At 47.3% G+C, this 12,681-nt stretch overlaps 1 protein-coding gene across 1 annotated transcript; it reads left to right on the top strand.

Moving 5' to 3' along the window:
• Positions 1 to 3,381: 3,381 nt before the first annotated feature.
• Positions 3,382 to 12,669, top strand: LOC138955247 (mucin-22-like). The gene is made up of 5 exons (XM_070326889.1): positions 3,382 to 3,471; positions 7,588 to 7,876; positions 8,432 to 8,455; positions 9,181 to 12,449; positions 12,613 to 12,669. Exons 1-5 carry the CDS (start codon positions 3,382 to 3,384, stop codon positions 12,667 to 12,669), a joined length of 3,729 nt encoding a protein of 1,242 aa, XP_070182990.1.
• Positions 12,670 to 12,681: the final 12 nt, after the last annotated feature.

Genomic DNA, 12,681 nt, shown 5'->3' with positions numbered 1-12,681 from the left:
CACACCCACACCCACACACACACACGCACGCACACACACACACACACACACACCCATACATACATACATACATACATACATACATACATGTATACATACATACATACATACATACATCTCTCCCAGCAAGCATATGGACTCATGATTGTTTAGTACGTTACACAAGTGTAGCTGCAGTCATTACATGTACGCTACCCGGGTGGGGGTAGTGTTGCCGAGAAAACGGTGTTGCACCGTTATACACCCAATGAGGCGACACAGGACTCCCCTGGGGGGGCAAGTGGTGTGGCTGAGGCCAGGGCTGGTGGTGAAGGCGCTGAGATGCGTGCCACCAGTAGGGGGGTGGCGAGAGAGGCAGACCCGAGGGGCCCGGGTGTGAAGAGGTTGAATCACTCCGCCTCGGTTCACTGATGGCTGGTGACATTGACACGTGGCTGTCACGGTCGCCAACAGCCTGCCATGGCTGTCTCACTGTTTCAGAGAAGCGAACAGATGGAACGTTGTGTAGACGGTGTCTTGGTGGCTGTCCCCAGGGTCGTTGCTGTTCCGACATCTCGTAGTGAGGGGGATGCTGTGCAGGGGACTTGTCCAGGCTAATGACCGGATCCTCCAGCAGTGGTTTGCGGTGGCCACTGTGGGTGACGTCACGCGGCTGACCAGCGTACTTGATGTTGCACGCCAGTCTGCCGGTGCCCTGACGACTGGAATGCAGGTCGTCCCTGTACAGGGCCTTGCGTGGAGCGCCGTTGTTGGTGACGAAGGTCGAGGTGTGGTCGACCAGCGCCACCTTCGCCTTGCTGCAGGCCCTGGACAGTGCGTCGTTGGAAGCCGCCACAGATTTCTTGAGGAGATGTTCTCCCCAGGGTGGGATAATTGAGGAGAACTGTCGAAGGGCATTGGGAAACACCCTTTTCAATAGCTTGACAAGGGCGCTCCATGTCAATTCTGTAATGGTGTTGTCCCGACATGTGATAACGCCAATGTGTACCGTGACGTGTAACACACTCGGGCACTGAGGAATGTTTTGCAGCCAGTGTGCTAGGTCGTCCAGGGTTAGGCCAGAGACACTGAGATTTTCAGCCCGTTTCCCCGGAAACGTGAGCTCTGGCCTAACAGGTCGAAGTACTGAGTCCCCCAGTAGCACATGGGTTGTCTCTGCGGCCACCCTACACTCTGCTAGTCGCTGTCGCGGTGTTTTCTCGGGGTGCTGGCGCAGCTGGTTGTTCGTAGCGGGACTGTTGACTGTGGGTTTGTTTGCTTCTAATGTGCGCTCTTCGCCGTCTTTTGTGTGTGCATGTCGACAGATTATCTTCGTCGGAATCCGACAGCACAGAAAATGTGTTAGTAACTGTGACGCTGCAGATATCAACGGCTTTGGCAGTTGTACAATCTGTTGTGCTGGTTGGAGGCTGGCTGTCGGTTTCCGTTTGCACGGAAGATGTCTCTGGCTTCTGGTGTGGACTTCTTTGTCCCTGCAGTTGCTTTTTGCAGTCACTGTGTTTTGTCAGAGGAGGGCAGACGTGGACCCGGTCCGCCTGCTTTACCGCATCAGCCTCCAGGGCGACGAACCGGTTTGATGTGGTAACATTGTAGGCTGGACTACTCTCCTCTTGCTGGCAGGCTTGGATTGAGTCAGTCTGAGTACTAGCTTGAATGTTTGCCTTTGAGGTTAAGGATTTCTTTAGGTCACCAACTTGAGACCTAAGGTCACTGTTGACCTTGTTTAGAGTGTTGACTCATCGAGAGAGAGAGAGAGAGAGAGAGAGAGAGAGAGAGAGAGAGAGAGAGAGAGAGAGAGTGTCACGTTTCACTATATCACATAAGGTGATTATGAAACGGTTAGTTACTTCTAACTAACTAACAACACCACGATCCACTCTCGCAGTCATACAATTAAATAGAATCAACAAAAGTATAAGTTTCAGACGCCTGTTTATGTAATAACTCGCCACCTCCCTCGAGACTTCACTCAAAATATGTTCTTTTACGTTCAAAACGTAAAACCAATGGCCACTGACAAAATGCCAGTTAGAATATAGAAAATTATAGTAACACGCTGATCCCGTGTGAAGCTAGGAAAATATAGCTGATCTGCCTAAAAGTGCTAACTTATGCAGGTGTCACACACCCCACGTTGTCACCGCTCGAATGTAATCATAAATAGAAAAGATGACAACGGTGGTAAACAGAGTGCAAAGACATGGTGCACTTAGCTTTTCTTCTGCCACTGAGTGGACGGCCTGTAATTAGTCTTTAGTCTCCACAACTGCTCCGTCGAATGAAGTGCTGGTTAGCGTGGTGACGAAGCAGGGAACTGTGGAGACATCAGGCGCCACACCCAGTCGCTGGTTAGCTGGTTAGCCGGTTAGCTGGTTACATCACTCCGCGGACGATCTTGATGTAGCGTCCCGCAGATACAGCGTCCCGCAGGTAACAGCGTCCCGCAGACAGGCAGCAACGGAAGATAGAAAGACTGCAACAAAAAGCCTCGGTGCACTAAACATGTCTAGCTACCCAACAACCTCCACCTTTAAACATGTCATCTTTACATATCTCATCGAGCACGTGGGCCTGCACAAACGAACTTTTACAACAACAAATCAGCCATTTCCTTCCCTCTCTCCATATCTGCAAAAACCATATACAGATTAATATTTTAGCGTCACAAAGAGCAAATTATGCGCTAACCTGGAAAGAACAACAGAGAGTATTTCATTCCACAAACACAGATTCGTCAACAGCGTTAAATAATGATTTATTACCTCAAAAAGCCTATGAATGTAGCACTCTCATGGAAGCAAAACCCGCTTCCTCCTTTGAATGGCCTCTGTTCGTCAACAGCGACACCCCATTCACCCTCTTGCCAAATACTTTATGCGGTGAAGAACCATCCCCGCACGGCGAAGAGAAATTGACGACCCGTCCGTCAGACCGCATGTAAAAAGAGAGAAGGTGGTCTCAACTGAAGTTTGCTGGAGCCCCTCCTGTACATGCAGAGCGGCGCGTTGAAATCAAAGCGATGAAATCCATCAAAGCTCGCAGGAAATATAAGACACGACCGTCCTCCCCAGCGCTGAGTGTTCGAGTGTCTAGATACTTGTCCTCACACAGACAACCTTGACGAAAACACGTGTGTTACAGTACTACCTGGTTGGCCAGTACTATCTGGTCAAATGGGTCAAAATAGCCATTTCTGCACTTTCGCTGCTCGTGGAAGACACTTCAAATACTCCTATGATACGAGTGATAGATATCAAGCCTACTGACAAACTGCCACATTTTCGCGTTTCGTTACATTTTCATTTTTATATAATTTTCTCAAGCAATGGGAACTCCCGGGGATTCCCCTTTTACGCGTGCGTCATGAAGTTCGGCTGCAAAATGCACGTGTCGCTATTTTTCATCTGTGCCCTGCTTGTAGCGTTTTGTGGCGAAAGAGGACTTGCGGCAGACAAAGAGGACGAGAAGAATGTAAGCCGGTATACACATATATGCAATTGTGGCAAACTATCATTCATTGTAGTGATCTTGTTCCGTTTTTCCTTTTTGTCCCCCCCCCCCCCCTCCACCAGCCCCCAACCCCAACACAGACACACACACACACACACACACACACACACACACACACATACACACACACACAGAGTACAGAGAGACAGAGAGACAGAGAGAGAGACTGAGAGAGAGAGAGACTGAGAGAGAGAGACTGAGAGAGAGAGAGACTGAGAGAGAGAGAGAGACAGAGAGAGAGAGAGAGACACACACACAGACAGAGAGAGAGACACAGACAGAGAGAGACACAGACAGAGAGAGACAGAGAGAGAGAGAAACTTGAAAGCGTAATAATAACTGGCGAGCCCGGAGTAACGACGGTACTGGCTGTGGCCGCTCTGACTCATAACCTTGACCGACTTATAGCATCCTGCTGAATACTAAAGACCGTGTTACATAGTCGTTTTTTCGTTAGTTTCGTTCTGTTAATTCTGTCCGGTTGATTTTTCTTCTACTGGCCATTGTCGTATTACAGACACAAGTGACAAGCATCTGCCAGGTATCAGATGTTCTTGCAGTAAATGTTTACTTAATTTGTGTTAGATGTACTTGACATCAAACTGCATTACAGTTGTATTACATAGTTTACATAATTTATCACCGGTTTCCTATCCGCTTGACTTAGATTTTTCACCATTTTCCGACCATTCTTGTATCAGTGTGGATTTTTTGTTTCTGTTAAAAACACTGATTTTAAACAGACAGTTTAAAAGTGAGAGACTTTTAGTGCTTTTGTCATGAATGTCTGAGCTTTGAAGCAGCAGGAAATTGCGGCATTTTCTTCAAATAAACATGATGTCTGCAGTTGACACGCGCGCTCACATAAAAGACTGAGAGAAAGAGAGAGAGAGAGAGAGAGAGAGAGAGAGAGAGAGAGAGAGAGAGAGAGAGAGAGAGAGAGAGGGAGGAAAAGAGAGAGATATATAAAGAGAGAGAGAGAGATAAAGAGAGAGAGAAAGAGGGAGGAAGAGAGAGAGAGAGAGCGAGCAAAAGACAGAGCGAGCGAGAGACAGAGAGAGAGAAAGAGAGAGAGATAAAGAGAGAGGAAGAGAGAGAGAGAGAGAGAGAGAGAGAAAGAAAGACAGACAGAGAGAGAGAGAGAGAGAGAGAGAGAGAGAGAGAGATGGAGGGGGGTGGAGAGAGAGTGAGTCAACCCGAAAAGAAAAGCCGGATAGCGATATTAAACTGTGTCAGTGTGGGTGAAAGACTACACGCTACCAGCCAGTACAGGGGCAGTGCGTGTGTGTGTTTTCGCCGTGAGAGCTTCGCTCATAACTTTTTTTTAAATTTATTTTTTATTTTTTATAGCATCATTGCTGGAGCATCTCGCGACGGCTACAATGTTAGACCTGTGTACGGGACGCTTTAAAACTGCTCGCAAAGGAAAAAGAAGTTTTGTCCAGGGAGAAGTCCTTACTTGTTCACTGCTATCCAGATAGTACTGGTTTGCCAGGTAGTACTGTAACACACATACCCCAGTTCAGTTATCGACAATTCTGCCTCGACAGCAGAAATCACCCCCGTGAAATCCGTGCAACACAAAATATCCGTGTTCGTTCTGCGCTGTCAGCAAAACCCACAACCGTTGACAGAAAGCACAGGCGCTTTCTATCGCAATTGACCAAGAGAAGGCACCCCACCGAGTGACACTTTCTTGATCCATGTCACCTAATCGTGACAGAGAGAGAGAGAGAGAGAGAGAGAGAGAGAGAGAGAGAGAGAGAGAGAGAGAGAGAGAGAGAGAGAAGGGGGAAATAACGTGCAATAGATCACATCTTACTCTCGGTGAGATTTGGTGGTTAATTACTTTATTTCAATTAGCCCTAGCTTGTTTGATTTGGAATTGAAAGTCAGACACTGCGCAAAATCAAATTTATGATTATCCTAAAACATTTCTATTCTGTAAACCTGACCGTACCAGCCAATTTACGCCTCAAAACAATTCACATATCGTTTAACATATAATATACTAGAGGAATCGCGAGACAGAGACAGACAGCGTGGCGGTTCACCACAATCACCTTTGAAGGCGAAGTCCTGTCAAACGGGATTGAGAATTTTAGAGCTTATTTCTTAGCCCTATATTATCTGCTGTGGCTTCTCAAATGCCAGAACATACAGACAGACAAAAGCCGCTAGACCACATCACAAACAGAACTCTACAATACACAGGTTTTTGCCCACACACACACACACAAACACACACACACACAGAGAAGCCGTATAGTATATATGCATATCTGTATCTATAAATATATAGAGATAGGTGAGAGTGTATTTTTCGCGTGGCTATAAATTGATTCGACCTTTTCACTTTGACAGTAAGAACAACTTACGGGTGCAAGGGAAGCGTTGTGGACAGCGCAGTGGACAGCGCAGTGACATTCTAAAAATAGTAATAGTAACTTACAAACGGGAAAACCACACGAAGGAAGGGAGATAAACGCCAAACACTGGAGAAGATAAGGAAGAGTTACTTATAATGGTGAAATGAACACAAAAACCAAAATCAGTTCAGCGCTGCGCGCTGAGAGCACGTGTTGAAATATCTCATCGATGATATTGTGTCCGGGGTGTAGCTGAATACGGTGTCCAAATTTGAAAAAGATCCAGCGAGAACTTTGGCGTTGTGATGTGGTGTAGCGGCTTTGGTGTGTCGGTATGGGGGCCCGGGTAGCTGAGGTGGAACCAAAATCGGTTCAGCGCTGCGCGCTGAGAGCACGTGTTGAAATATCTCATCGATGAGGTTGTGTCCGGGGTCTCTCTGAATAAGCCCACCAAATTTGAAGCAGATCCATCGAGAACTTTGACCGTGCATGGTGAATACACAGATACACAGATACACAGACACACACACAGACACACAGACACACAGACACAAGGCGTATATATATATAGATGTATATCTATATCTATAAATATATAGAGATAGATGAGAGTGTATTTTTTGCGTGGCTATAAATTGATTCGACCTTTTCACTTTGACAGTAAGAACAACTTACGGGTGCAAGGGAAGCGTTCTGGACAGCGCAGTGACATTCTAAAAATAGTAACTCAGAAACGGGAATTTGGGGTGAACGGCGCGAGACAGAGACAGACAGCGTGGCGGTTCACCACAATCACCTTTGAAGGCGAAGTCCTGTCAAACGGGATTGAGAATTTTAGAGCTTATTTCTTAGCCCTATATTATCTGCTGTGGCTTCTCACATGCCAGAACATACAGACAGACAAAAGCCGCTAGACCACATCACAAACAGAACTCTACAATACACAGGTTTTTGCCCACACACACACACAAACACACACACACACAGAGAAGCCGTATATATATATGCATATCTGTATCTATAAATATATAGAGATAGGTGAGAGTGTATTTTTCGCGTGGCTATAAATTGATTCGACCTTTTCACTTTGACAGTAAGAACAACTTACGGGTGCAAGGGAAGCGTTGTGGACAGCGCAGTGGACAGCGCAGTGACATTCTAAAAATAGTAGTAACTTACAAACGGGAAAGCCACACGAAGGAAGGGAGATAAACGCCAAACACTGGAGAAGATAAGGAAGAGTTACTTATAATGGTGAAATGAACACAAAAACCAAAATCAGTTCAGCGCTGCGCGCTGAGAGCACGTGTTGAAATATCTCATCGATGATATTGTGTCCGGGGTGTAGCTGAATACGGTGTCCAAATTTGAAAAAGATCCACCGAGAACTTTGGCGTTGTGATGTGGTGTAGCGGCTATGGTGTGTCGGTATGGGGGCCCGGGTAGCTGAGGTGGAACCAAAATAGCTGAGGTGGAACCAAAATCGGTTCAGCGCTGCGCGCTGAGAGCACGTGTTGAAATATGTCATCGATGAGGTTGTGTCCGGGGTCTCTCTGAATAAGCCCACCAAATTTGAAGCAGATCCATCGAGAACTTTGGCCGTGCATGGCAAATACACAAATACACAGATACACAGACACACACACAGACACACACACAGACACAAGTCGTAGATATATATAGATATGCATTCCACTACTATTTTCAGCTCGGCCCAAACCAACGCTACGCCGAAGAAGTGACAGGCGTCGACAACCCGACATACCAGACAGGCTTCAAGCCAGCCTTGAGGCAGCCAGCCTTTAGCCAAGGGGTCCGCGACCAGTCTTCCCACCAACAACCCTTGTCCAAACCGGGCTCAGAGGTCTCGAAGGCTCTCCCCTGCTACAAGGCCAGCTCTACCTGTAAGCGTGTCTTCGTCGTCGCTATGGTCATCGTTGTGCTGCTCTTGATCGGGGCGATTGCCGCTGTCGTCAGCTTCACTGTCCCCAGACCTGGTTTGTGGCTGTCTCCCTCTCTCTCTCCCCCCCCCCCCCCCCCCGACAGTCTCTGTTGTTACAACCTCGGTTAATGGAGGAGCATAGGATTCCCTCTGTTTGTTTGTTTGTCAGTGTGTCCTTCTGTCTGCACTTAGATCTCTAGTTTTTATCGGCCGATGGAGCTGAGATTTGGTGTGTACTATGGAAATGGGAGACACACTGTCGTAGCAAAGAATTAGATTCCTACCTTAAACAAAAGAGGATCTTTTTTTAACATATACCATGACAGACAGCCACACACTTCTAATTCAGAACATAAACATATATGACAATATTTGTATAATTGTTTGTCTACTGAAAACACCGCTGGGTCGAAGATCAGTGATTGTAACGTTTTGTTTTGTCACCAGTTGACAGCCTTGGTGAAATAATTGTGTCCTTTTTTTGACGAATCAGTTAGATAACGTATTCCAGAGTACATCTTGTAACATTCGAGAAAAATACTGTTCGTTGGCAACTAGTGTTATATATTAGTGACCTTGCAAGTGATATAATGATTTTACAATTTTTCAGATTCCGAGCCGCTTAGAAACGTCGGTAAGTCTTTGTGTGCGACCCGATGAGGACCATAATGTATCAGTGTGTGTGTGTGTGTGTATGTGTGTGTATGTGTGTGTGTGTGTGTGTGTGTGTATGTGTGTGTGTGTGTGTGTGTGTGTGTGTATGTGTGTGTGTATGTGTGTGTGTGTCACTGTGTGTGTGTGTGTGTGCATGTGTGTGTGTGTGTCACTGTGTGTGTGTGTGTGTGTGTGTGTGTGTGTGTGTGTGTGTGTGTGTGTGAGGACTGCAAACGGGGATGTGCTAATCAATTGACCCGTGTGTTTTTCTGCTGCTTTTTTTAAGGAATGTCTTCTCCATTTATCACACGAAAATATGTGATTGCCATAATTGAATTGTTTACCATTTCAATTGCAATCAACAGTGTTCAGATTCTTCTGCGAAGTAACAATGGCATTTTTGTTTATTTTTTGGGTAACTTTCAAAGCAGTATCAGAATACGCATATTTAGAAAAAAATAACTCAAATATTGTTGGGCAGTTATTATTCTCAAATGCGTATTCTATTTTCGATAGATAGATAGATAGATAGATAGATAGATAGATAGATAGATAGATAGATAGATAGATAGATAGATAGATAGATAGATAGATAGATAGATTGATTGATTTATTTGAGTGCAGTAAGGATCCACACGGCTTACAACAAGATTGTGTCAACTGTATTTGTCGGATTAGATGTAAAAGTGCTAATTGAATTTGCAGTGACGCCTTCCTCTGCGTCACCGACAACAATAGCCCCGCCAACAATAGCAGATACAACCACATCCAGCATCACCACATCGGGTAACACAACAGGTGCAACAACAACTGCCGGTACAAAAACAGGTACAACAGCCGGTACAACAACAAGTGCAGCAACAACAGCCAGTACAACAACCGGTGCACCAATAACAGCCGGTACAACAACAGGTGCAACAACAACAGCCGGTACAACAACGAGTGCAGCAACAACAGCCAGTACAACAACCGGTGCACCAATAACAGCCGGTACAACAACAGGTGCAACAACAACAGCCGGTACAACAACCGGTGTAACAACAACAGCCGGTACAACAACAGGTGCAACAACAACAGCCGGTACAACAACCGGTGTAACAACAACAGCCAGTACAACAACCGGTGCACCAATAACAGCCGGTACAACAACAAGTGCAGCAACAACAGCCGGTACAACAACAGGTGCAACAACAACAGCCAGTACAACAACCGGTGCAACAACAACAGCCAGTACAACAACCGGTGCACCAATAACAGCCGGTACAACAACAAGTGCAGCAACAACAGCCGGTACAACAACAGGTGCAACAACAACAGCCGGTACAACAACTGGTGTAACAACAACAGCCGGTATAACAACAGGTGCAACAACAACAGCCGGTACAACAACAGGTGCAACAACAACAGCCGGTACAACAACAAGTGCAGCAACAACAGCCGGTACAACAACAGGTGCAACAACAACAGCCAGTACAACAACAGGTGCAACAACAACAGCCGGTACAACAACGAGTGCAGCAACAACAGCCAGTACAACAACCGGTGCACCAATAACAGCCGGTACAACAACAAGTGCAGCAACAACAGCCAGTACAACAACCGGTGCACCAATAACAGCCGGTACAACAACAAGTGCAGCAACAACAGCCAGTACAACAACCGGTGCACCAATAACAGCCGGTACAACAACCGGTGCACCAATAACAGCCAGTACAACAACCGGTGCACCAATAACAGCCGGTACAACAACCGGTGCACCAATAACAGCCGGTACAACAACAAGTGCAGCAACAACAGCCAGTACAACAACCGGTGCACCAATAACAGCCGGTACAACAACCGGTGCACCAATAACAGCCAGTACAACAACCGGTGCAGCAACAACAGCCAGTACAACAACCGGTGCACCAATAACAGCCGGTACAACAACAGGTGCAACAACAACAGCCAGTACAACAACCGGTGCAACAACAACAGCCGGTACAACAACAGGTGCACCAATAACAGCCGGTACAACAACCGGTGCACCAATAACAGCCAGTACAACAACCGGTGCACCAATAACAGCCGGTACAACAACCGGTGCACCAATAACAGCCGGTACAACAACCGGTGCACCAATAACAGCCGGTACAACAACAAGTGCAGCAACAACAGCCAGTACAACAACCGGTGCACCAACAACAGCCGGTACAACAACCGGTGCACCAATAACAGCCAGTACAACAACCGGTGCAGCAACAACAGCCGGTACAACAACAGGTGCAACAACAACAGCCGGTACAACAACAAGTGCACCAATAACAGCCAGTACAACAACCGGTGCACCAATAACAGCCGGTACAACAACCGGTGCACCAATAACAGCCGGTACAACAACAAGTGCAGCAACAACAGCCAGTACAACAACCGGTGCAGCAACAACAGCCAGTACAACAACCGGTGCACCAATAACAGCCAGTACAACAACCGGTGCAGCAACAACAGCCGGTACAACAACAGGTGCAACAACAACAGCCGGTACAACAACAAGTGCAGCAACAACAGCCGGTACAACAACCGGTGCACCAATAACAGCCGGTACAACAACAAGTGCAGCAACAACAGCCAGTACAACAACCGGTGCACCAATAACAGCCGGTACAACAACAGGTGCAACAACAACAGCCAGTACAACAACCGGTGCAACAACAACAGCCGGTACAACAACAGGTGCACCAATAACAGCCGGTACAACAACCGGTGCACCAATAACAGCCGGTACAACAACCGGTGCACCAATAACAGCCGGTACAACAACCGGTGCACCAATAACAGCCGGTACAACAACCGGTGCACCAATAACAGCCGGTACAACAACAAGTGCAGCAACAACAGCCAGTACAACAACCGGTGCACCAATAACAGCCGGTACAACAACCGGTGCACCAATAACAGCCAGTACAACAACCGGTGCAGCAACAACAGCCAGTACAACAACCGGTGCACCAATAACAGCCGGTACAACAACAGGTGCAACAACAACAGCCAGTACAACAACCGGTGCAACAACAACAGCCGGTACAACAACAGGTGCACCAATAACAGCCGGTACAACAACCGGTGCACCAATAACAGCCGGTACAACAACCGGTGCACCAATAACAGCCGGTACAACAACGAGTGCAGCAACAACAGCCAGTACAACAACCGGTGCACCAATAACAGCCGGTACAACAACCGGTGCACCAATAACAGCCAGTACAACAACCGGTGCAGCAACAACAGCCGGTACAACAACAAGTGCAGCAACAACAGCCGGTACAACAACAGGTGCAGCAACAACAGCCAGTACAACAACCGGTGCACCAATAACAGCCGGTACAACAACAAGTGCAGCAACAACAGCCAGTACAACAACCGGTGCACCAATAACAGCCGGTACAACAACAGGTGCAACAACAACAGCCAGTACAACAACCGGTGCAACAACAACAGCCGGTACAACAACAGGTGCACCAATAACAGCCGGTACAACAACCGGTGCACCAATAACAGCCGGTACAACAACCGGTGCACCAATAACAGCCGGTACAACAACCGGTGCACCAATAACAGCCGGTACAACAACCGGTGCACCAATAACAGCCGGTACAACAACCGGTGCACCAATAACAGCCGGTACAACAACGAGTGCAACAACAACAGCCAGTACAACAACCGGTGCACCAATAACAGCCGGTACAACAACCGGTGCACCAATAACAGCCAGTACAACAACCGGTGCAGCAACAACAGCCGGTACAACAACAGGTGCAACAACAACAGCCGGTACAACAACAAGTGCAGCAACAACAGCCAGTACAACAACCGGTGCACCAATAACAGCCGGTACAACAACAAGTGCAGCAACAACAGCCAGTACAACAACCGGTGCACCAATAACAGCCGGTACAACAACAGGTGCAACAACAACAGCCAGTACAACAACCGGTGTAACAACAACAGCCGGTACAACAACAGGTGCACCAATAACAGCCGGTACAACAACCGGTGCACCAATAACAGCCGGTACAACAACCGGTGCACCAATAACAGCCAGTACAACAACCGGTGCACCAATAACAGCCGGTACAACAACCGGTGCACCAATAACAGCCGGTACAACAACAAGTGCAGCAACAACAGCCAGTACAACAACCGGTGCACCAATAACAGCCGGTACAA

Source organism: Littorina saxatilis, unplaced genomic scaffold, assembly GCF_037325665.1.
Source record: "Littorina saxatilis isolate snail1 unplaced genomic scaffold, US_GU_Lsax_2.0 scaffold_1249, whole genome shotgun sequence".
NCBI classification, from domain to species: domain Eukaryota; kingdom Metazoa; phylum Mollusca; class Gastropoda; order Littorinimorpha; family Littorinidae; genus Littorina; species Littorina saxatilis.
The sequence above is the reverse complement of the archived record's forward strand: the minus strand, read 5'-3'. Positions and strand labels throughout refer to the sequence as shown.